The 24,702-nt window shown below is 38.1% G+C and overlaps 5 protein-coding genes across 6 annotated transcripts; all 5 read right to left on the bottom strand.

The window, feature by feature from the left end:
• Positions 1-6,040: 6,040 nt before the first annotated feature.
• Positions 6,041-6,853, bottom strand: LOC126632629 (uncharacterized). Its single transcript, XM_050303079.1, has 3 exons — positions 6,764-6,853; positions 6,358-6,654; positions 6,041-6,256 (listed from the first exon to the last, which is right to left on the bottom strand). The coding sequence occupies exons 1-3, from the start codon at positions 6,851-6,853 to the stop codon at positions 6,041-6,043; spliced, it is 603 nt and encodes a 200-aa protein (XP_050159036.1).
• On the bottom strand, positions 6,560-7,641 carry LOC126631272 (uncharacterized). The gene is made up of 3 exons (XM_050301445.1): positions 7,318-7,641; positions 6,764-7,202; positions 6,560-6,654 (listed from the first exon to the last, which is right to left on the bottom strand). The coding sequence occupies exons 1-2, from the start codon at positions 7,639-7,641 to the stop codon at positions 6,876-6,878; spliced, it is 651 nt and encodes a 216-aa protein (XP_050157402.1). The 3' UTR covers positions 6,560-6,654; positions 6,764-6,875.
• Positions 7,642-10,226: 2,585 nt separating this feature from the next.
• Positions 10,227-11,894, bottom strand: LOC126633247 (uncharacterized). Its single transcript, XM_050303818.1, has 5 exons — positions 11,632-11,894; positions 11,345-11,521; positions 11,098-11,241; positions 10,741-10,998; positions 10,227-10,641 (listed from the first exon to the last, which is right to left on the bottom strand). Exons 1-5 carry the CDS (start codon positions 11,827-11,829, stop codon positions 10,465-10,467), a joined length of 954 nt encoding a protein of 317 aa, XP_050159775.1. The 5' UTR covers positions 11,830-11,894; the 3' UTR covers positions 10,227-10,464.
• A 2,475-nt stretch (positions 11,895-14,369) lies between these two features.
• LOC126631146 (uncharacterized) lies at positions 14,370-15,111 on the bottom strand. The gene has a single exon (XM_050301303.1). It carries the CDS (start codon positions 14,970-14,972, stop codon positions 14,586-14,588), a length of 387 nt encoding a protein of 128 aa, XP_050157260.1. The 5' UTR covers positions 14,973-15,111; the 3' UTR covers positions 14,370-14,585.
• A 5,116-nt stretch (positions 15,112-20,227) lies between these two features.
• On the bottom strand, positions 20,228-23,183 carry LOC126631551 (eukaryotic initiation factor 4A-14-like). Of its 2 annotated transcripts, XM_050301668.1 has the most exons (5): positions 23,004-23,183; positions 22,454-22,523; positions 22,210-22,316; positions 21,300-21,730; positions 20,228-21,150 (listed from the first exon to the last, which is right to left on the bottom strand). In XM_050301668.1, the coding sequence occupies exons 2-5, from the start codon at positions 22,519-22,521 to the stop codon at positions 20,515-20,517; spliced, it is 1,242 nt and encodes a 413-aa protein (XP_050157625.1). In that variant the 5' UTR covers positions 22,522-22,523; positions 23,004-23,183; the 3' UTR covers positions 20,228-20,514. The 2 variants fall into 2 exon arrangements, with proteins under 2 accessions (XP_050157625.1, XP_050157626.1); XM_050301669.1 differs by lacking the exons at positions 22,454-22,523; positions 23,004-23,183 and having other exon boundaries at positions 22,173-22,248.
• Positions 23,184-24,702: the final 1,519 nt, after the last annotated feature.

Genomic DNA, 24,702 nt, shown 5'->3' on the forward strand with positions numbered 1-24,702 from the left:
TCTTAGAACGCCATTGTGTTCTGTCCTGTGTCATGTCCTCCGTTAGATCCAAGTACTCTAAGTCTTTTCTTAGGGTCTCTCTCAAAGTTTTCCTGGGTCTTCCTCTACCCCTTCGGCCCTGAACCTCTGTCCCATAGTCGCATCTTCTAATCGGAGCGTCAGTAGGCCTTCTTTGCACATGTCCAAACCACCGTAACCGATTTTCTCTCATCTTTCCTTCAATTTCGGCTACTCCTACTTTACTCCGGATATCCTCATTCCTAATCTTATCCTTTCTCGTGTGCCCACACATCCAACGAAGCATCCTCATCTCCGCTACACCCATTTTGTGTACGTGTTGATGCTTCACCGCCCAACATTCTGTGCCATACAGCATCGCCGGCCTTATTGCCGTCCTATAAAATTTTCCCTTGAGCTTCAGTGGCATACGGCGGTCACACAACACGCCGGATGCACTCTTCCACTTCATCCATCCAGCTTGTATTCTATGGTTGAGATCTCCATCTAATTCTCCGTTCTTTTGCAAGATAGATCCTAGGTAACGAAAACGGTTGCTCTTTGGTATTTCTTGATCTCCGATCCTCACCCCTAACTCGTTTTGGCCTCCATTTGCACTGAACTTGCACTCCATATATTCTGTCTTTGATCGACTTAGGCGAAGACCTTTAGATTCCAACACTTCTCTCCAAAGGTTAAGCTTTGCATTTACCCCTTCCTGAGTTTCATCTATCAACACTATATCGTCTGCGAAAAGCATACACCAAGGAATATCATCTTGAATATGTCCTGTTAACTCATCCATTACCAACGCAAAAAGGTAAGGACTTAAGGATGAGCCTTGATGTAATCCTACAGTTATGGGAAAGCTTTCGGTTTGTCCTTCATGAGTTCTTACAGCAGTCTTTGCTCCTTCATACATATCCTGTATAGCTTGGATATATGCTACTCGTACTCATTTCTTCTCTAAAATCCTCCAAAGAATGTCTCTTGGGACCCTATCATACGCTTTTTCCAAATCAATAAAGACCATGTGTAAATCCTTTTTCCCATCTCTATATCTTTCCATCAATCTTCGTAAGAGATAGATTGCCTCCATGGTTGAGCGCCCTGGCATGAACCCGAATTGGTTGTCTGAAACCCGTGTCTCTTGCCTCAATCTATGCTCAATGACTCTCTCCCAGAGCTTCATTGTATGACTCATTAGCTTAATACCCCTATAGTTCATGCAATTTTGTACATCGCCCTTATTCTTGTAGATAGGCACTAAAGTGCTCGTTCGCCACTCATTTGGCATCTTCTTCGTTTTCAAAATCCTATTGAAAAGGTCAGTGAGCCATGTTATACCTGTCTCTCCCAAAACTTTCCACACTTCGATTGGTATATCGTCTGGGCCTACTGCTTTTCTATGCTTCATCTTCTTCAAAGCTACAACCACTTCTTCCTTCCGGATTCTACAATAAAAAGAGTAGTTTCTACACTCTTCTGAGTTACTCAACTCCCCTAAAGAAGCACTCATTTCATGTCCTTCATTGAAAAGATTATGAAAATAACCTTTCCATCTGTCTTTAACCGCGTTCTCTGTAGCAAGAACCTTTCCATCCTCATCCTTGATGCACCTCACTTGGTTTAGGTCCATTGTCTTATTTTCCCTTGCTTTAGCTAGTTTATAGATATCCAACTCTCCTTCTTTGGTATCTAGTCGCTTATACATATCGTCATAAGCCGCTACCTTAGCTTTTCTCACAGCTTTCTTCGCCTCTTGCTTCGCTTTTCTATACCTTTCACCATTTTCATCGGTCCTATCCTTGTATAAGGCTTTACAACATTCCTTCTTAGCCTTCACCTTTGTTTGTACCTCCTCATTCCACCACCAAGATTCCTTTTGGTGTGGGGCAAAGCCCTTGGACTCTCCTAATACCTCTTTTGCTACTTTTCGGATACAACTAGCCATGGAATCCCACATTTGGTTAGCTTCCCCCTCTCTATCCCACACACACTGGGTGATTATTTTCTCTTTGAAAATGGCTTGTTTTTCTTCTTTTAGATTCCACCATCTAGTCCTTGGGCACTTCCAAGTCTTGTTCTTTTTTCTCACTCTTTTGATATGTACATCCATCACCAACAAGCGATGTTGATTAGCCACGCTCTCTCCTGGTATAACTTTGCAATCCTTACAAGTTATAGATCCCTTTTCCTCATTAGAAGAAAATCTATTTGTGTTTTTGACGACCCACTCTTGTAGGTGATCACATGTTCTTCTCTCTTCTTAAAGAAGGTGTTGGCTAAGAAGAGATCATATGCCATTGCAAAATCCAAGATAGCTTCCCCATCCTCGTTTCTCTCCCCAAAACCATGGCCACCATGAAAACCTCCATAGTTGTCTGTCTCCCTGCCCACGTGTCCATTTAAATCTCCTCCTATAAATAACTTCTCCGTCTGAGCAATTCCTTGCACCAAGTCTCCAAGGTCTTCCCAAAATTTCTCCTTCGAACTCGTATCCAACCCTACTTGAGGTGCGTACGCACTAATCACATTGATAAGTTCTTGTCCTATTACAATCTTGATTGCCATGATTCTATCTCCTACCCTCTTGACATCTACAACATCTTGTGTCAAGGTCTTGTCCACGATGATGCCAACACCGTTTCTCGTTCTATTTGTGCCCGAATACCATAGTTTAAACCCTGAGTTTTCTAGATCCTTTGCCTTATGCCCAACCCACTTAGTTTCTTGTAGACACATAATATTTATCCTTCTCCTCACCATAACTTCTACTACTTCCATAGATTTTCCCGTCAAGGTTCCTATATTCCACGTTCCTAAACGCATTTTGCTCTCTTGAACTCTACCCTTCTGTCCTAGCTTCTTCACCCTTCCCCGTCTAATAGGATCAAAGTACTTCTTTTGTGTATCCCGTGTAAAGTTGATAGGAGCATATGCTCACAAACAACTTTGAGTGGAGTCGTTCGAAAAGAAGTTTCTATAGCCCCCTTGCTCATTTAACACTGCATCCGGGTGCCGATGGAGATACAGCGACCCTTGCTCACTTATCACTGTGCTCGGGCCACACAGCGCGCCACTTACGGGTGACGCCCTAGCTTTAGCGCGATTTCGTTCTGGATTCATTTTCATAAGGATTCGACGTGATCATGGAGTGCCGGCTGTCGACTACCTGACGCCCTCCCCCCCTCCTTTATCCGGGCTTGGGACCGGCAATGTAAGATAAACTTACACGGCGGAGTTAAATCACACTATATACAAATGAAAAGTATAAATAGGTTTATGCACTGGCATAAAGGTAAAAATCAAGAAACGAAAATGATGCGAGAGTAGATCGTCAACATTAACAGATGAAACACAGGTCTTTAAGTTCGACTTGCACCCGAATGGATCAGCGTCACAAATTAACATAAAAACAAGGAAAGGGCCATTAGTACATTACCTTGAAATCCAGATAATCAGGTGCTGCAAATGATTGAGACAAAGACAATTTGAGTTTGACTTAGCAAGGAGATGCTGATATAAGGGTTAAGCTGTCCTATTAATAATTATAGCAAAAACCACAATATAAATACACACTAATGGGATGCATAAAACCTTATTAAACAACTACCCTTGCATCCCAAGCAAATTAAGTCAACAGATTTCAAAACCTTATTAAACAATTCCTGTTCAATAATTTTTTTTTCTTGGGTTGGCATTGTCAGATGAAGCTGAGTAAATGGACACGGCATGTGCAATAAGTGCACGATTTGAAAAACATTTAGAAAAAGAGAGAAAAATATGGTCTTAGTCTCTGAGAATTATTCAATTGAAAGAAATACGTTCTCTTGGTTCCAAGTTCAAATAGCAGTTTAACTTTTTTTGGTTGAAATGGTTAAAAGTTCGGATCCAGATCCCATTTTGTAAGATCAGATACTGGTTTATCGACCGGCACATACTATTGATTACTTAGTTGTATCTGATTTCGATATATCCGGTCGATCAGCTGTACCTGATCCCACGAACCAGAATAGCGCTTCTTAAAGATTTTCATCCGGGGGGAGATGATTTCTGCATGACCCGTCTTAAGTCTTTGATTCTCTTTTGATTTGTTCAATCCAATGACAATTAAAAAAAATAGGAGTGCGCAAGAGGTGAAAATGACGTGTATAAATCATTTCCTATTTCATGGTTTAAATAAAACTGTACTAAAAAGAACTTGGATTATTGTTACTAGAAAAAAAATAAAAAAGAACTTGGATTGTATTTTCACTGCCTCAACAATGGACTTTTAATGATGTTGAAAACAAACAAAAGAAAATGGGTGCACAGATCATTTCTTCAACCAATGTTTGCTACAATACAACTGTGAATCTTGGTGCATAAATGCCGACGGTCTAATAGTACAATTGCTTACAGTACTGACACAAGATAACTTTAAGAACTAATTAATATGAACCATTTCAATTTACAGATTCAAGGAAGATGAAGAATTAGACGTTCTTCAACCTCCGCTGATCCTTGACGAAAGAGCTTATTTGAGACCCAAGCAACTAATTTCAGACACCTTCCTGTCATCACAATTTCTTGTACCTCACCACTCTGTTGTTTTTTTCTCAGTTTAAGAATGCATCGGTATGCTTCATCTTTCCTATGATCCATCAATGGTAATTACTCCTTCAAGCATTTTATATCTCTTTCAATGGCCTTCAATTCTCTCTCAACTTTCATAACTTTTGGCCGCACTCCCGATAGTGATTTGGTTAATCCTTCAATCTTTTCACCAGTTACCTGCAATAGTGTGTCAAGAAATTCAATCAGCAAGTTAAACGAAACAGAGTTTGAATTTTCACCTACTCTATTTGATCAGTAAGAATTGTGTATGATACTTCGAGTTGTTCTTGTAATGCTTTTTTTGAACTCAAAGAATCACAAATCATTCTCTTGTCATTGACCATAGCATTGGCAGCAGCATTAGCATTAGCACTTGCTTCATTGGCAGTGGCTTTATCCCATTGCCTTTCAAAGAGCATTCCCGGTCTTGCGCTTTTCCATTTAAGTTCTTGGCAATATGGGAAGTACTACAATTACTTACAAATACATGCAAGGTCACTCATTTTCCGATGTAGGATTCACTCTCAACACGCCCTCTCACATGTGGCCGTTAGGCTTCACACACGAGACAAACTGCTCTGATACATAAAGAAAGTTGAGGTTCCACCTAAAACCTTTTTTTTTTTGTCCAATATGGGGAGTAACCCAATTACTTATAAACGTATATGCAAAATCTCTTATTTTCCCATCGTGAAATTCACTCTCAACAAGACCATCATATCAACATTAATAGATAAAACACATATCTTGAATTCGACTGGCACCGAATGAATCAGTGCATTAACATAAAAACAAGGAATGGGACATTTGTACATTACCTTGAATATCCAGATATTTTTTTCTTGGGGTGGCATTGTCAAATTAAGCCGCGTAAAATATGGTCCTAGTCTTTGAGAACAATTCAAGTGAAAGTGGGCGTTGTGACTATTGGCTAGAGCGGAAGCGCCCCTCCTTTATACCCGAGTTCAAATCCTACCTCCCCGTAGTTTAGAAGCCGGATACCATTCTGCAGGATCAGATACCAACTGATCGACTGGCACACACTACTAGTAGTGGTTGCTTGGCTATATCTGATGTTTTCTTTGGTCGATTAGCTGTATTTGATCCCGCAAAAAAAAAAAAAAAACCACACATCTGAACGATTTTTATGGAGTGAGTGATTTTTGCACACCTTGACCCTCATAATTATAGCGTTTGATTCTCCCTTGATTTGTGCGGTCCAATGACAATAAAAAAATCGGGATGTGTAGTGTGTAGAAATCATTTCCCTTTTCATGGTTTTAATAATTTTCTAACTAAGTAACTGTAATTACAAAGAACTTGGATTATATTTTCCGAACCTAAACAATGGAGTTTTGGTGTGTTGAAAACAAACCAAATAATATGGGTGGGCAGAACAGTTCTTCAACCAATGTTTATTTTACACAACTGTGAATCTTTATGTTCAATTTAAGAATACATGGACATGATCACTCTGTTGGTTTTTCAATTTAAGAATGCATTGGTTTGCTTCATCTTTCCTCTGACCAATCAACGACAATTTCTTCTCCAAGATTTCGATATCTCTTTCTATGGCCTTCAATTCTCTCTCAACTTTCCTGACTTTTGGCCGCACGGCTGTTAGTGATTTCGTTAACTCTTCTATCTTTTCACCCGTTACCTGCAATATTGTGTCAAGAAATTAAATTAGCAAGTTAAAAGAAACAAAGTTCGAACTTTTAGCTACTCTATTCGATGAGTTAGAATTGTTATGTGTTTTACCTTGATTTGCTCTTGTAATGCTTTCTTCGAACTCAAAGAATCCCAAATCCTGGCAGTGGCAATGGCATTGGCAGCAGCATTAGCATCAGCATTAGGATTGGCAGTAGCTCTTGCTTCAGCAATGGCTTCATCCCATTGCCTTTCAAATACTATTCCCGGTCTATCGCCTTGCCATTGAAGTTCTTGTATTTGTCTTCCTTGCCATTGAAGTTCTTGGATTTGTCTTAGGCGGTGATGCATTATACTTCTCTGATTCCGAAGATATTGTACAGCAGAGAGATGACGCAAGTAATAAGTCTGTTTCAGTAGTCCAAACGATAAAAATCAAATCTAAAGAAAAAGAAAAACTCGTTGTATAGTAGACTAATTAACTCTGCGGAACTTAATATTACTTGTTTAATCTTACAGTTATAAGAGGCGGAGCTATATAATAATAATAATCCCTTCCCAATGGCGAAAATGAACCAGCAGTATCCTCCTTCTGTCTCACATTCATCACTTTTACAAGCTGCTTTTCGTCAGCCAAACTGTTTGTTCCATGTACCATCCGGAAATTCATTTTCTGCAGAATCCATGTTCACATTTCCAACGAACTCAAAAGGCTGTATTATCAAGAACATTGACATACCGGCGAGTGTGCATGTATAATAAGGAAATCTTACATGCTTAGATATCTCTTCTCGTGGCATGAAGGGCTTCTCCGGTTTTCCTTGGGGAGCTTTGTTTGTTAAACGAAGCAGAAATAGTTGCAGAATATTCATTTTCTCCCTCTCCACGGCCAACCTGGATTTGAGTCCCTTTTCATTCAGGTCTTCCAACCGAAAAAGGACACTGCTCCTATCACACTGTTGACAATATTTTCAATAAAATGTCAGATATGGTGTTTGATGATTGAATTAGGAAATGCAGTCACATATATATATTATATATCCAATAGAACGTTCGGATCATTTCGCATACCTTCCTTTTCGCTATATCTTCATTCAGCTGAATTTTATCTTGACAGATCTTTGCAGCCAGCTTCTCGACCTCTTGAATTCTGCCTTTAATAGTTATCTCTTCACCCACAACATCAACTTCTAAACCACGATTCCAGTTTTCATGCACGTGCTCTTGCGAGCGATTGTTTTCTCTGTTAGCTTCCAGTTCCCCCATAGTGTTGACCTTGCCTGATGTGATGCAAAGGAAAGAGTAAAATGAAGAAACAAAAGGATGTGAAAGTATACCGTCAACATTAATAGATGAAATACAGGTTTTGTGCCTTCGACTGGCACCCGAATGCATCAGCGTACCAAATTACCAGGAAAACGGGGAAACCATTTGTACATTACCTTCAAACGTACAGATATTTAGACACTGCAACTGATTGAGACAAAGATAATTTGACTCAGTAAGGAGATGCTGGTAAACTATTAAGCTCTCCTATTAATATTCAGCCGATTTTTCTTGCACCCCACGCAAATTTAGTCAACTGATTCATAAAACCTTATTAAACAAATTAAGCTGAGTAAATTAATGGACATGGCGTGTGCCAGAAGTGTTGGTATTTTTAGGGTATTTCAAAATACAAAGTCAATTGCCACTTAGTATTGTCACTCAGTATTACGGTCTGGTGGTATTCATCTTCACTTGGAAGTGAGAGGTCTTAGGTTCGAATCTCATGGATGGCGAATTTGATATTAAATTAGGTTGCCCATTGTGTAGCTTAGCCAAACTCTCTCTCCCCTTAAAAATGTCGATGTACTCAAAAAAATTGCCACTTAGTACTACGATCTAATGGTATTCCTCTTCACTTGTAAGTGAGAGGTCTTAGGTTCAATTCTCGCCAAATGCGAGTTTAAACCACATTCTTGCTAGCCCATTGTGAAGCTAAGCCCACCCTCTCTCCCTTAGTGTAGATTTAAACCACATTCTTGCTAGCCCATTGTGAAGCTAAGCCCACCCTCTCTCCCTTAGTGTAGATACTATTGTTTTCCGAAAAGAAAAAAAAAAGTCGATTTATTTTCTAAAATTATAGTGGTTAACATTATCACTTAATTAGTTGGTATCCATCACTAGTGAACCGTTTCTACAACAGCCACATACACACACATATATATTGCTTGTGCATATCAACATCTTAATTTTAATATCATATGCAGTGTTCTAAAACGCGGTCTAGGCGGCTGCCTAGGCGATGAGCGTCGGGCCGCCGCCGTGATTATTTCAAAACGTTCAGGAAATCGGCATGGGTATTAGGTGGCGCCTAGGCAGCCGACTAAGCGGGCTAGGCAGCCTAGGCGTCGGGCTAAGCGGCATCTGCAGCGATTTTGTTAAAATTTTCCGTCTCACTACACCGCGATGGTGATGAAAGAGAAATCGAGAGAGCGTGAGGGAAGAGTAAACGTGAGAGAGATGTGTAGAAGGAATTAGAATAACAGTGCAATTACAGGGAAAAAAAACGATAACTTTGACTGGAAGCCCAAATTTCTTCGTCGGAGAGGATTTCTTTGCTGTGCTTGAGGAAATTGACTGGACTCATGATGGAAATTAGGCGGAGAGATGGGGAATCAGGCGGAGCAATCGAAGAAGAATGAAGGGAGAGGAAACAAGAAACTTAATTAGGTGGAAAAGATAGGGAATCGGGCAGAGCAATCGAAGAAGAGAGTTTACAGAGGGAAAATGGAAAAAAGAAGAAGAAAAGTGAACGGAAAGAAAATGAAGAGGATGAGGAAAAGGAAAGAATAAAAAAGAATAGAAGATTCCGATTTTCAAGGCGTCAAAATGGACTCCTTGGTTTGGGAGTCTCTGATTGTCTTGGTTGATGTGAGGCATGGGTCTTGTCTGATGTGAGGCATGGGAACTAGGGTTAGAGGGAAGGGGTCACACCACACACGTGGTACTTTATGAAATGGGAAAGGATGCATATGCACCTTTTCAAAATTCTTTTTATTATGAACCACCTAACCGGATTTTTACTTTTAATCTTTAAAAATTAGATATAGTCATTTAAAATGTCTTAAGTTATATGGTATATATGCTTAATATGTTTTTAAATTGTGGACTTGCTAGATATTTTGTTTGCATTTTATCATTCTTTTATTATCTTATTTATGTATTTCATACAAGTATAATTTTTGTAAGTGTCAATATGCAATTATTTACAAAATATACAAAAAAATTACCTAAATCCGCCTCAACCCTGCCTAGGCGCTAGGCCCGCCGCCCGACTAGCGCCTAGAGTTTTTTAGAACCTTGATCATATGTGTTAATTCCTTCATAACTGTTAGTCATTATTTTGATGTGAATCATTATAAGCCTTATATCTCCAGAATATAAACCATTTGAAAAGAGTTGATCAAGTGATCCTCTTCTTTGAACCACTCATCCGTGTATGAAGCTTCTCAGGAATACTAACTCTCCAATTCTCTCCTCTCTCATTCTTTCAAGTGTTGCTATGTCATTCAATGGTTTTGTACCAATGGAAAAATCGAGTGACTGGAGTAGCAAGTGTACGCTTACAAGGTTGTTGTATCCTGGAGGGTAGGGCATCATAACTTACAACACCAAGAGTCTCGGAGAGGTGAAATCCACTTTTAAGAACAGTGATCTTACACGCCTCAACCTTAGATTTTGTTCTAATTAAGCATGAAGAGCGTTTTCTACCCTACAAAAGCATTTCATTGTTGTTTCATTATTTTATATGATTTACCATGTCAACGTAAATGATCATTTATTAATATTTATCTAGTGTGAATTTTACCAGAAGTAGCATCTACTCGCCAAATATTTCCAACCAGAGGTGCACGATTTAGTCAAAAGAGAGCAAAATATGGACCTAGTCTCTGAGAATAATTATACTGAAAGTAATACATTCCAGTTTACAGCTTTACTTTGGTTGAAATGATTTAAGTGGGCCCACATATATGAACGTTGTCACGATTGGCTAGAGCGGATATGCTACCGCAAAACAGATCACATTGAAGGGAAACCGAAACAAGAGCTGAATGCAATGATGTCACTAACTACTTGAGTTCTTGCGGAAAGAGACGATAAAATTTGTTGCAATGGCATTGTGTCTTTTTATTTGGTGAATGGCAGAACTGATGTACTCTCTTGTTTTCTCAATTAAAAAACGCACTCGTATGCTTCATCTTTCTTTTGATCCATCAATGTCATTTTCTTCTTCAAGCATTCTATATCTCTTTCAACGACCTTCAATTTTCTCCCAGCTCTCTTTATATTCTGCCCTCGCCGCAGGGCCACCAGTGATTTCGTTAATTCATCCATCTCCTTGGCAGTTACCTGCAATATTTGTGTCAAGAAATTAAATCAAATGAGCTAGTAAAAAAACACAAAAATCAAATTTTCCAATTCTTTTTGAGTTAGAATTATGTATGTTACTCTGATTTGTTCTTGTAACGCTTTTTTTGAACTCAATGAATCCCAAATCTTTCCCTTGGCATTGGCAATAGAATAGGCAGCAGCATTAGCATCATAACTTGCATGATCAGCAATGGCTTCACCATCCCATTGGCTTTGAAATATAATTCCAGATCTTGCGCTTCGCCATTTGAGTTCTTGGATTTGTCTTAGGCAGTTTTCAACTACATTCCTCGGGTTTATCACCATAAAATACTCGTCGAGGCGCAAGTGCCTAGTCTGTTTCAATATTCCAAACCATAAAACCAAATCCAAATTAGATTAAACAAAAAAAAAAGCGTATAGTTGACTAATCTAGGAGAAATTAAAATTTCTTACATCTATGGAAGGCGGAAAATAACGATTTTTTCCCAATGGTGAAACTGAATCAACCACCTCCTTCTGCCTCGCATTGATCTCTTTCAAAAGCTTTTTTTCCTCCGCCAAACTGTTTGTTTCATGTACCATCCGGAAATTCATTTTCTGCAGAATACATTATCACATTTCCAACAACTCAAAAAGGCTATATAATCAAGAAACATTTACATACCGACGTATGTGCATACATAATAAGTAAAACTCTTACATGTTTAGCTATCTCTTCTCGTGGCAAGAAGGGCTTCATTGGATTTCCTTGATGAGCTCTGTTTCCGAAATGAAGCAAAAATAGTTGCAGTATATTCATTTTCTCCCTCATCGTGGCCAAACAGAATTTGAGTCTCCGTTCATGCTTATTCGGTTCTTTCAACTGATTCCTATCACACTGTTAATACATAAATTTCAATAAAATACAACATAGTTTAATTCATGATCATATCTGATGAATGAATTAGGAAATGCAGTCAAACAAATTCATGCAGATTGCAGACTTACCGTCTTTTTCGTTAAAGCTTTATCCAGCTCAAATTTATCTCGACTAGTCTTTGCAGCCAGCATCTGAGCATGTTTAATTCTGGCGTTTGAGTTTGGCTCTCCTGAGCCCTGATTTCGATTTCCATGCAAGTGATCTTCGCCTCCTTCGCTTTCAAGCTCCGGCGCTATTTGTGTAGAATTCGCTTCCAGTAGTGCCATAGTGTAGGCGTTTCCGGATGTTGAGGTATTCAGGTACCGCAGGTGATTGAGACGGAGATAATTTGACTGGGAAAGTAATCTGACCTAGCAAGGAGATGCTAAGCTGTCCTATTAATATATAGCCAAATTTACTTGCACGCCACACAAAGTAATTTAGTCGTTATGTAAAATCTCACGTGTTTGACAACGAGCTATGATACGATTCACTACTACAACTTTAGGTGGCGGATGATGGTGGCGGATATTAGAAAAATCTTGTCGGATAAACTATATCCGACACATCATTTAATTAGTGGCGGATATTAGAAAAATTATGTCGGTTATATCCGACATAAATTCCTGACGGATATTTAGTGGCGGTTATCAAAAAAATACTGTCGGTTATAACCGATAATATTTTTGAATCCTTTTTTAAAATATTTTTGACAGATATACTGTCGGTTTTATCCTGTCGGATATAACCGACAAGATTTATGTCGGTTTTAGAATATTTTCTGTCGGAAAATTCATTTCCTAACGTAGGCAATTCTGTCGCTTATTATATCCGCCACTGCATCCATTTTCTGTCAGATTTTGCTTAAAATCCGACAGTAATATACGTTTTTTGTCGGTTTTTGGACCGTCAGTTATAGATAATTTTGTAGTAGTGATTGCTTGGACAATTAAGTAACTTGGCATACAAGTTATTTAATGTGCAAGGAGTCAAAAAGCCCCAAATAGAGTAAGATTATGGAGTCTTAACTATATGCAACTAATTTCTAGGAACTCTTTTCAAGTAAATACAAAGAATGTCTTTTTAGCCAAAATGGTTTCTGAGATTAACATAATTGGTTTGAGCTTGTTCACCGTCAATCATTTTGATCATTTCGTGAAAAATTGCTGTTAAATAAGGACCGAAATGACAAAAATACTCTCAATTTAGTAAACAATAGACCAAAATGATTTGTCCATTAAACAATTACAATTGATCTGTAACCCTATAATATGTTGGTGCTTAAGTATGTACTCTTACATATTAAACAATTCCAATTCAATAATTTCCATTTTTGTCTTGGGGTGGCATTGAAAACCATTGAAAAAAAAAGAGCGGAATATGGTCAGTCTCTGAAATTAGTTCAGGTGAAAGTAATGCATTCTCTTAGTTGCAGTTTCAAATGGTAGAGTTAGGAGTTTTTATTTTGGTTGGAAGAAATGGTTTGAACAGGCGCATCCAGCCATCCAGGCCATGCGGGATCAGATACCAGCTGATCAACTGGCACATAGTACTGCTTGCTTGGCAGTATCAATCTGACCTAGTTTTTGCGGGTCGATTAGCTGTATCTAATCCCGCAAAACAAAGTTGCACTTCTGAAAGATTTTTATGGAGCCCTTTCACGGAGTTTAGATTGTATCTTCTTTCAACCGATGATGCCCCTGCCACCGTGAATCATTGTGCATAAATGCCAGCCAATGGTCTACTTGTTCAATTGCAGGAGTATTAACCGTTTCCAAAAGAAATCAAACTGGCGAGGAGAAATCAAACACGAGAGCTTGAGTGTAACGATATTTTTAACTACTCAAACTACAAGCCATTTGCGGACAGAAAGGAGGTGATGGAAACAGTTGCAATGGCATTATATTATGGTAGGGGAGGTTACAAGCACATGGGCTGGCAGAAATTCCAAAGCCAAAACTTCATAGGTTGGTCCTGCTACATATTAAAATCATCTCAACCACAGAACTACTTGGCCTTGCATAAGGAGTCAACCGACTCAACGGCTACAAATCATTCACGACAGAGATGATCCCATAAGCCAAGTAGCTTGATGGATATGAAAACCAAAAGATGATAACAAAACACATAAATAGGTGAGAATCTTGCATACAACCGGAGATATAACCTATTATTGTTATACTCATCATGTGACATGGTTATGTCTTTCTCTATAAACAGCCATGGATGACACTTCGAGCCCTTTTGCGTTGCTTCTCTAAAAAACACTTATGCTCATAAGTGCTTATAATAAAAGTACTTTGATTATTAACACGTTATTCTCAATTAAAATAAGCACTTGAAAATGCTCCCACAAGAAGCATTTGGTCGGTACTTCTGCATTAAACGCTTGTGTGAGTCATAAGCGCTTTTAAGTTTGTTGTCAGATGCAATCAAAAGCGGTTACATACCTATCAAAAAGTGCTTCTAAGTTTTTTGCCAAATGCAATCAAAAGCGCTTTTCGCCCTTCCAAAAAGGATTCCTAACAGAAACTTAGTAATCAAGCAAGATTATTGCTTACAATGAAAATTAAAGCACCTCTCATATATGCAGGTCGCAAATTAAAGCACACTACAAAAAGGTTAGATATGAAAGGCAAGGGAAAAATTAGAGCATCCAGATTTATATAGTATAGATAAAACCTAACACCAGAACAGAGAATCAAAATCTTGAACCAATTTGAAGGTGAGAAATATCAATATCTCCAAACAAATAGTTTTTGTGTACACCGACAAATCGTTATCAGCGTACCTCAAAGCGTATAACTTTTAACAAGAACAACATGGATAATCACAGAAGGTGACAAATTGATTCAAAACCAGAAACAATACACTCCAATTTACAGTTCAGTTCAATTTATTAATTTGCAGCAAACTCAAATCGTGATTTTTTTTTTATACGATCACAACCATAAACTCCATTTCAAAAGACTTACAAATAAGAATAATTACAGAATAAAATCTAAATATTGCCCACCAAAAAGCACTTATTAATCACTTTTAATCACGACCAGCCATAAAGCACTTGGGTGTACTTATCTTTAAGCCACCTGCAGCTTTTCCTGAACGAGCCCTTCATCTTCCCCTCCACAGAGTACATCTTGTAGCTCGCAACCCTCTTCTTCCTCTGCAACTCCGGATCAGCCAGGACCCCCCAATTCGAAGACGACCCAGAAATGCTTTTCCCTTTTTTCAGCTTAATCTCCCTGTTATTATAGTTATAATTCTGATTAGCCTTCTGGGTTTGTGCATATGAAACACTGTAGCTCCTCAGCTCATAGGAGGAAGTGGGGGGTGGCGGCCTCGTTGGGTGTCCAAAGTAGCTTCCCACCTGCATCTTATTCCCGCCGCCGCCGTACGACGACCTTGATCTGCTGTAGTCTTCTTCCATGGGGGCAGAGAGAGCTTTCAAACCGTTTGGTGGGCTTGGATTCTAACAGAGGAGGAAAAAGAAGAAGAAGAAGAAAAGTAAGAGGAAAAAACTAGAGAGATATTTTGTTTGGGTTTCATTTTTTAAGGTTTTTTTTGGTAAAAGCTGACCTTATGAGTGATTTTAGATGGCGTGTTTCGCGGGGAATCAGGTTGTCTTGTCTGTTTGTTAATATTATTTTCCAGGAAAAAGCTGAATTCTATGCATAAAAGAATAAAGGAATACGAATGGGACTTGGATTCTCTGCCCTCCTAATTCGGTGCCCTCTTCGTGCCCTCCTGTTTGCGTGGTCACGGTTAAGCGACGTCAATATTTTATATTATTATTATTTTTTTGTCTTATTATTTTTATAAAAAACAATATAAAATATTAACGTGGCTTAACCGTGACCACACAAAACAGGAGGGCACGGGAAGGGCACCGAAATGGGAGGGCAGAGAATCCAAGTCCATACGAATGTTAGGTCTTCTATCTATATATAAAGTCAATGGAAAAGATCGATAATGTTTTACTGCGATCAAATTTCAACAAAAATATTTGAACAAAAACAAAAATATCTTTAAGATAAAAAATTTCAAAGGCATCTCAAAATAATGCATCAAATAAGATTGGACATTTTTTGTCATTTTAATAGTATTTTTTAATAATTAATTTTTGTGTGTGTGTTTTTTTAATTTATTTTTTATTTTATAATTAGTACATTGTTGATGTACAAAATCAGTGAGGACTTTGGTACAACATAAAGTGTTAAGTTTGTGACCTTCGCTAAATTGCTCCGGTTACTAGTGTGAATAAGTATGTAAATGGATAGGGACAAAGAAGCAAACACAAGATGTACGTGGTTCACCCAAATTGGCTACGTCCACGGAGTAGAGGAGTTCTCATTAAGTGTGAAGGGTTTACACAAGTACATAGGTTCAAGCTTTCCTTTAATGAGTAGTAGTGAATGATTTAGTACAGATGACATTAGGAAATATTGTGAGAGAATGATCTCTATTTATAGAAGAAAGTTTCTAGTTTCATTCTGACATTGACACGTATCGTGTTATGATTGGCTTATGATGTTGACAAATGTCGCGCCATGATTGGTTTCTGATGTCGACATGTGTCGCGCTGTGATTGGCCTTCTGGTTGGAGGGAAAGTTTTATGGATCTTTGACGGTATAACATTGATCGGTGCTTAGTAGTTTCAGAATTAGTCAAGTATGGTACAAACATACCTCATAATAGGTTAATAATAATGTGATTCAATTTCTCTATTTTTAAACACGTAAAAAAGTCTTAGGAGGCGTGTAATGCCGGTTATAAAAATGTTCATTTGCACTCGGATAATAATGTGATTGAATTTGTTGTCAAATAATTGTTTTTTTTTTACATGTTCAAAACATCTTAAGAGGCGTGTAATGCCGGTTATAAAAAAAGGTTATTCGCATGCGGATAATAATGTGATTAAATTAGTTGTCAAATGATTTTTTTTACAAACGATATTATCTACACTAAGGGAGAGGAGAGTGGGCTTAGTCTCACAATTGGCTAGCAATAATGTGATTCAATTAGTTGTTTATTAAATATTATTTTCTCTATTTTAAACACGTTTAAAACATCTTAAAAGGCGTGTAATGCCGATTATAAAAAAAGTCTTTCGCACACGAATAATAATGTGATTAAATTAGTTGCCAAATGATTTTTTTTTAACAAATGATATTATCTACACTAAGGGGGAGGGGTGGGCTTAGCCTTGTAATGGGTTAGCAATAATGTGATCCAATCAGTTGTTTATTAAATATTAGGGTAAATCTCAATTCACTACCCTTAAGTTTCGTGGTTTTCAACATTTAGTACATGAAGTTTTTTTCATCCCAGAGTCATACCTATAATGTTAATTTTGGGACAGTCTCATACATTTGTTAGTCTAGCTGTTAAGTCTTCCGTTAATTGATAACGTGGCGTCTATGTGGACAACGATTGAGTGTCACGTGTCATTAAGGGGTCCATGTAGAAATTAAAATTTCAAAAATAAATAAATAAATAAATAAATAAGTGTTTTGGTCGTCTTCTACCTCTAGCCCTTCCTCCCTTATCTCTCAATTCTCTCCTCTGCACCAACCCACCAAACCCTTCCCCTTCCATCTTCGACTCCACCACCCATTTACCCAGCCACCCACCCAACCAACCCTTCCCCCTCCATCTTCGACTCCCCATCCGAAAAGCCTTTTTGAATTCCGATTTCGGAAAATCGGGTTGGTTGCACTCGTCCCACCACTCTTTCGACCTATCCTTAACCCATAGTCGCCGATGGTGACCCGACCCGACTCCTGGCTTACCTTTTTCGACTTCATCAGTTACCGTCGCACATGAGGCGCTTCTCAATTTTCTTCGCTTCATCGTTTCAGATTCTTCCATCTCTGAGTAGCACTCCTGCAAATCAGAGTAGTAATCGAGAATGGCCTTGTTCCTCTCCTTGTGTGTCTCTTCTATTAACGACGTGTCGTCATTCGATGCCCTGTCGTGTTGAGCTCGTCCTGCTTCTCCTGCTTTTCAAGCAACGACAAGGAGGCGAGGTCTTCAATTGTTGGAGAAAGGTGTAGACGGTGGCGAGGTCTTCAACTATTGGGTCTGTTTGAAGGTCGAGTTTCATATAAGGTGAGACTTGCAGACAACAATCATAACAAGGAAATTGAGGAAGAAGGGATGAAGGGTGTCGGGTGGGGAAGATGAAGGGGTTATGGGGGGCTTTTTTTTTTTTTTTTTTTTAATTTTTTACTTTTATTTAATTAATTATTTTAATATTTTAAATTTGGGGGAATTTTTTTTAAATTTTTTAATTTCCACGTGAACCCCTTAATGACATGTGGTGCTCAGTCATTGTCCACATGGGTACTACGTCATCAGTTAATGGAATACTTAACAGCCAGACTAACGGATGTATGAGACTGTCCCAAAATTAACACTTTAGGTATGACTCTGGGATGAAAAAAACTTCATGTACTAAATGTTGAAAACCATAAAACTTGAGGGTAGTAAACTAAGATTTACCCTAAATATTATTTTCTCTATTTTTAAACACATTCAAAACATCTTAAGAGGCATGTAATGCCGGTTATAAAAAAAGGTCTTTCACATGTGGATAATAATATGATTAAATTAGTTGTCAAATAATTGTTTTTTTTTTTAACAAATGATATTATCTACACTAAGGTGGAGGGGGTGGGCTTAGCCTCACAATGAGTTAGCAATAATGTGATTCAATCAGTTGTTTATTGAATGTCTGTTAAAAAAAAAGTCTTTCGCACGCGAATAATGATGTGATTAAATTAGTTGTTGAATGCTTTTTTTTTAACAAACGATATTATCTGCACTAAAAGGGAAGGGTGGGCTTAGCCTCACAATGGGCTATCAATAATGTGATTCAATCAATTGTTTATTAAATATTATTTTCTTTATTCTTAATGTAAATTCTATAAAAACCGATTTTATTCTATAAATTCAGCTGTTTTAATTGGTTTATGAGGGGTTTATTCTAGCATGATCTAAGATTATACATTTACTTCAAATAATTGACTTTCCTGTTGTCAATTTACGCATACAAATACATTTAAAACATTTAAGTCGCGCTTAGCACACTATGATCCAAAAAATGTCTTATGCACGCATGTGAGCGCGTGCATGAAGGCTAGTATGGAATAATAAAAGAAGACTTTCGAACTAAAATACGTTTCGAGTTTAATATAACTTTTCATTTTGGTTTTTAAAATTTAACTATTTTAGTTTTTCCATTGTTAATTATTTTGGATATTTTTTGAAAAAAATTCCGTTAAACAAGGTGAAAATGACAAAAATGCCCTTAATTTTTGTTAAATGATTTTGGCTCATTGTTTATCATAAGAGTATTTTTATCATTTTAATCCTTAGTAACAAGAGATTTTCATGAAATAACTAAATTGATTCACAGTGGATAAACTTAGGGACTACTTCTATCGATTTCAAATCTTAGAGACCAAAATAAGGAGTTATGTCAATTTCAAAGACCATTTTGGTTAAATTGCTATAAAATACAAATTTTAGGCCTTCTATATGAGAGCAACTTATATTGAATGGGTTCACCGTTACATGGTGTCTTAATCTAATAATATCTTGCCATGTGGAGAAAAACTTGCATTTGGCAATGTATTATTGGACATAGGACGTCATGTGGCGGTGAACTTGTTCCATGTAAGTTTTTCTCCTTCTATATGTGCTATAAAGAAGCAAGTTTGCCCTTGTTTGGCAAAACCATTTTATGAATCCAAATGTTATTTCACATTTGAATATGTTTTGGCATGAAGCAATTTCAAAAAAAATATACACAAATAAAATAGTTACGAACTTTTAATCAAAAATAGAATTTTGAGGAATGATAGCTAAACGTACAATAATGTGATGATTGCTTATATGGAATGGAAGAAACCATGAATCGGAGACTAAAAAGAAGGAATACGTATGCATCAAGTTGCCTCTCTAATTGATTTCATTCATGATTTTTTTAAGATATCCGATTACTTATTTTAATCCGGAGCCCATATTTTATCAAAATTTCATGTGTTGGTAAATACAAATGAATTACTTATCATGCTCATCATGGGTCGGTAAAACCCATTTTGTGTAAGCCCGACTTCACCTAGGAAGGTAATCATCAAACTGGTCACTAAACAATTATACAAATAGCTACACTTTGTTGTAAGAGTTGGTTGTCAACAAATATTGTTATGAGGGAGTCTCATCTATCTTTCTTCTTTTTATTTTTTTGTTTTTAAGGACTTTTAACCAAAAAAAAGAACCTTATTCTTCTTTTTCTTTGACTATATTGAGAAGTTGATCCCAATTAGTCCATCCCCTTTATGTTTGGGGTCATTTTGCTCCATCACTATTTGAATTTCCGATGTTATAGACACGTAGAGATATCAGATATATGTATATATTCCTAATCGTAAATAAGAATATCTCCTCATTTACCATTTTTCTATTCGCTCTTTCACAACAGAAACAAAATTCTCAAAAGTCAAAATTGCATCAATATTCAGCGCACTCAAGCGAGAAGCTTTCGTGACTCCAACTTTATAGTTTAGAGATGTGATATCCACACATCCCATTTTACTTCTCACACACCTTTTTAATTTTCGGCCGTCGGATCGGATGAATTAAAGAAGATCAACAAACAGAAATTATAAAGGGGTGCGTGAAAAGTAAGATGGGGTGTGTGGATAGCACACCCCATATTTTATCTCAAAAACCACTTTGAACACTTCAATCCTAACATAGTTTAATGGTGCAAAACTTCTGACCTACTAAAATTATAAAAACACGCAACAAAACTTCGACCAAAAATTTCAAGTCGTTTTTTCCGCACCTGAAACGGGAATTCCCCTGTTCCAAGTAAACAATGTTAAACAATCGCCCCTAGGAAAAAGATGAATACGGCTTCGAAAATTCGATGGCAATTCACCAAAACAATGCAAAACCTTATTTAGAGCAGATCAGCAACATTTGCCGGCAGCTCCTCAATGACAACGTTATAAAACTTCTGGATATCAAACAACATCCTGTCGTCATCCTTGGTGACGAAATTGATGGCAACACCCTTCCTCCCAAACCGTCCACTACGACCAATACGATGGAGGTAGTTCTCTGGTTGTGTTGGAAGGTCGTAATTAATCACAAGAGAGACCTGTTGGACGTCAATACCACGGGCCAACAGATCAGTGGTTATGAGCACACGAGAAGAACCAGACCGAAACTCTCTCATGATGATATCCCTTGTGTTTTGGTCCATGTCTCCGTGGGTGGCAGAAACTGTGTGATCACGGCTGCGCATCTTGTCTGTTAACCATTCAACTTTGCGCCTGGTGTTCACAAAGATGACACTCTGTGTAATTGCCAAGGTCTCATAAAGATCACAAAGTGTCTCAAGTTTCCAATCCTCTTTCTCAACATTGACATGAAACTGCTTGATACCTTCAAGGGTGAGCTCGTCACGTTTCACCAAAATCCTTACAGGTTTGTTCAAGAACTTCCTAGTGATATCAAGGGCCTCTGGTGGCATTGTGGCAGAGAAAACCCCCACCTGGATTTTAGGTGGTAGCAGCTGGAAAATGTCATAGATCTGAAAATAAGAAATGGGATTGTTAGTACAATACACCACTTAACCAAAATAGCACGCGAAATTGAAACATCACCAAACTCATTATTTGTAGCAAGAAGTATCAGCACACAGAAGAAACAGAGAATACAAATGAAAAAGAAATTAAGGACCTGATCCTTGAAACCTCGTGAAAGCATTTCATCTGCTTCATCTAACACGAACATCTTAATGTAATCAGAACGAAGAGACTGCCTTCGTAGCATGTCAAAAACACGACCAGGAGTGCCAACAACGACATGGACTCCACTGGAGAGAATGCGTTGATCTTCACGAACACTGGTCCCACCAACACAAGCATGGACCTTGACACCAAGATAGTCACCCAGTGCTCTCATAACCTTTTCGATCTGTTGAGCAAGCTCTCGTGTGGGTGCAAGAACCAATGCTTGGCAATCAAGTAAGCCATAATCAAGCTGCTGCAAAATCCCAGAGCAGAAAGTCGCTGTTTTTCCAGTTCCAGATTGTGCCTGCTGAATCACATCAAGTCCCTTGCAGAAAGGAACAATTCCCCTTTGTTGAATTGCAGAGGGCTTCTCAAAACCTTGAATAAAAGTTTAAATCATATATCAGCTTTCCATTTTACCACAGGGATGACTAACATTCGTAGTATATCATACCAACAAACATGCATATGCATGTGTGTGTGTGTGTGTGTGTGTAAATCAAGAAGAGGCAGTGTTAAATGGTAAAGGATTTTACTTCAAGCGAAGGTCACACCCCACACTTCTCGCGTAAACAATCTTACAAGTTGCAGCCTAAAATATTACTCCCACCCACCATTTTCTGTTATCTAAAACACACACACACACACACAAAACAACATTGTCCGAAAACCTCAGTAAACTCAATTGATGAAAAATGGATTTATAAGCTTCTATCTTCCTAAAATGTTGATAAACTAAAATCATCTTATCAAATATATCTAGCCAAAAAAAAATTCCCATCAACAAATTTCAAAAAGTACAATATCAGAAACTCTTAACTTCCAGAGAACACAATTTGTAGCATTGTTTGATTTACCATATGCATAGATACCCCGAAGAAGGTTCTCCTGCAATCCCATAGCGTCAAAGCTGTCATGAATCTCGTCATACGATGTGAAGAAGTCTTGCCCATCAGCTCCAAGTCTGCTCCCATCAATCCAGTAAACCAAGAATAAATCTTTATCGTTGGCAACACAAATTATGCACCACATTCAAAATATGGAATACGGGAATAAAAAAAGTATGAGAGGAAGACAGCGAGCGGACAAAATAAAACTTACAACTCACTCATTTTTGCATCATACTGATGAGTATCAAATTGGGATCCTTCCGGTGCCACAGCAGCCATAACTGAAAATATCAACCACAAGACATCACGCTTACAATCGTAACTCACCTTATCGCAATAATCTCAGCTTACACAATTATCACATTCAAATGATCCCAGACTTCAAAATTGAAAGGTGTATTCTTTCTTCAAAATCAAACCCTTTATACAGGAACCTTCATTTTTTATGATAATTTTTTCTAGGAATCTTGAAAATCCAAATTCAATATCAACGGGACAATGAGATAGATTAATTCAATAAAATTTAAAAAAATATATGGTTATCTAAAACCGCAATGTAAATCAGTTCATACAGTTTCTCCTAAAGTTTCCATCTTTTGGCGCATAAAAAATAATCAAAATCAATACCAATTACTCACGGATATATAATCGATCTAACCATAACCTATGAACAAATTATATGCAAAAGGATCGAGAAATTCAACGACAGCATAATTAAATTAGTTCCTAAAAGGAATTAAATAAATAAAAACAGAGCGAACCCCGATAGCAGTTGGGAGTTGGACAAAGTGATGCGTTCTAATGACGGGACGGTGGATTGAATCCGGGTTAGGGTTTTCCCAAACTCCTCGGATCTCTGTGTGTGTAATATTGGTTGGAGGAGTTCAGAAGGAACGCAGCAATGCAGAAGAAGAAGACTAGAGAAGGTGAAAGAGCTGTACGTGAAGATTATGGGATAGGTAAATTATGTGAGGGATGTTCGATGGATTACTATTTTAATTTTCCGGTTTTGCCCTTCTAATTTAGCCAGTATAGTTACACTCACGATGTTACATAATTGAAAAACTTAAACGGAATTTTAACGAAAAGCACCCGGTACTGTTCACTTTAACGAAAAACCATATTTTTGTTGTGGTCTATTTTATCTGACAGATGGACTAGGGCCGGCGGCAGAGAGAGAGAGGAGAGAGATGTGTGTTTGTAGAATTGTAGGGGAATGTGTGTGTTATTATCCCTCCTACATTGTGCCTTTATTTATAGTAGTAAAGGGAGAGAAGATATTCCTTCTCCTCCAAGTAATACAAGTTGTAATAGGAAATGATAACTAGAATCAAATCTTATCTAGGATTTACACAATCATACTTAAACTAGGAATGTTTACAATACTCCCCCTTGAGTGGGTAAATACTCAAGGTAGATTCAGCATCATGCAGAAGTTGAGGAAGTCGACTCGTTGGCATTGATTCCAAGGAACAACGCTTATTCTCAATAAGGTAGGAACTTGCATAAGTAGTAAGTCTCACTAAAAAACCCTAAGGCTATGGCAAAAACCCAAGTAGGGACAAAATCCATAGTCTAAGGAAAAATGCGTGAGAAATGCAAAGTCAAAAGAAACGTCTACAGGACGTCATCAGGGATATGACCAGCCCAAGGTGGGTGCCTCGTTAAAACCTAGTTAGGTAGCAAAAACCCAGTGGGAAAAATGCTCCTAATCGTAGGGAAAAAGAGTACATTAAGATCAAGCAAGTATCTAGAAGATACTCCTCCTGAGTTTGACATAATTCCACAGAGAAATAGCAAAGTTACAACTCAGAAAGTTTACGCATACCAATTCCATGAACAAGCTTCTGAAACGTCGCCTTCGGTAGTGATTTGGTGAAGAGGTCGGCCAGATTGTCTTGTGATCGGATTTGCGTGACTTCAATCTTCTGATGCTCTTGTTGTTGATGTGTAAAGAAGAACTTCGGCGCAATATGCTTGGTGTTGTCTCCTTTGATGTAACCCTTCTTGAGCTGTTCGATGCAAGCTGCGTTGTCTTCAAAAATCGTCGTCGGGGCATTAACGGCGGGATGAAGATCACAGGAGCTTCGAATATGGCCCACTACTGCTCTCAACCAAAAGCATTCCCGAGTTGCTTCATGTAAGGCGAGAATTTCAGCATGGTTAGACGAAGTGGCAACTAAGGTCTGTTTAGTTGACCTCCAAGATATTGCGGTGCCTCCAACGGTAAAGACATAACCCGTCTGAGAACGCGCCTTGTGCGGATCAGATAAGTATCCAGCGTCGGCATAACCAACAAGGCGAGAATCAACCCGATGAGCATAGGGTGCGGCATCACTCGAGGATTCGTAGGGATAGAATAAGCCCAAATCCGTAGTACCCTTAAGGTAACGGAAGATGTCTTTCACGCCAGTCCAATGTCTGCGTGTTGGTGCATTGCTGTATCTTGCCAAAAGATTA

The sequence above is a fragment of the Malus sylvestris genome, chromosome 8 (assembly GCF_916048215.2).
Source record: "Malus sylvestris chromosome 8, drMalSylv7.2, whole genome shotgun sequence".
NCBI lineage: Eukaryota > Viridiplantae > Streptophyta > Magnoliopsida > Rosales > Rosaceae > Malus > Malus sylvestris.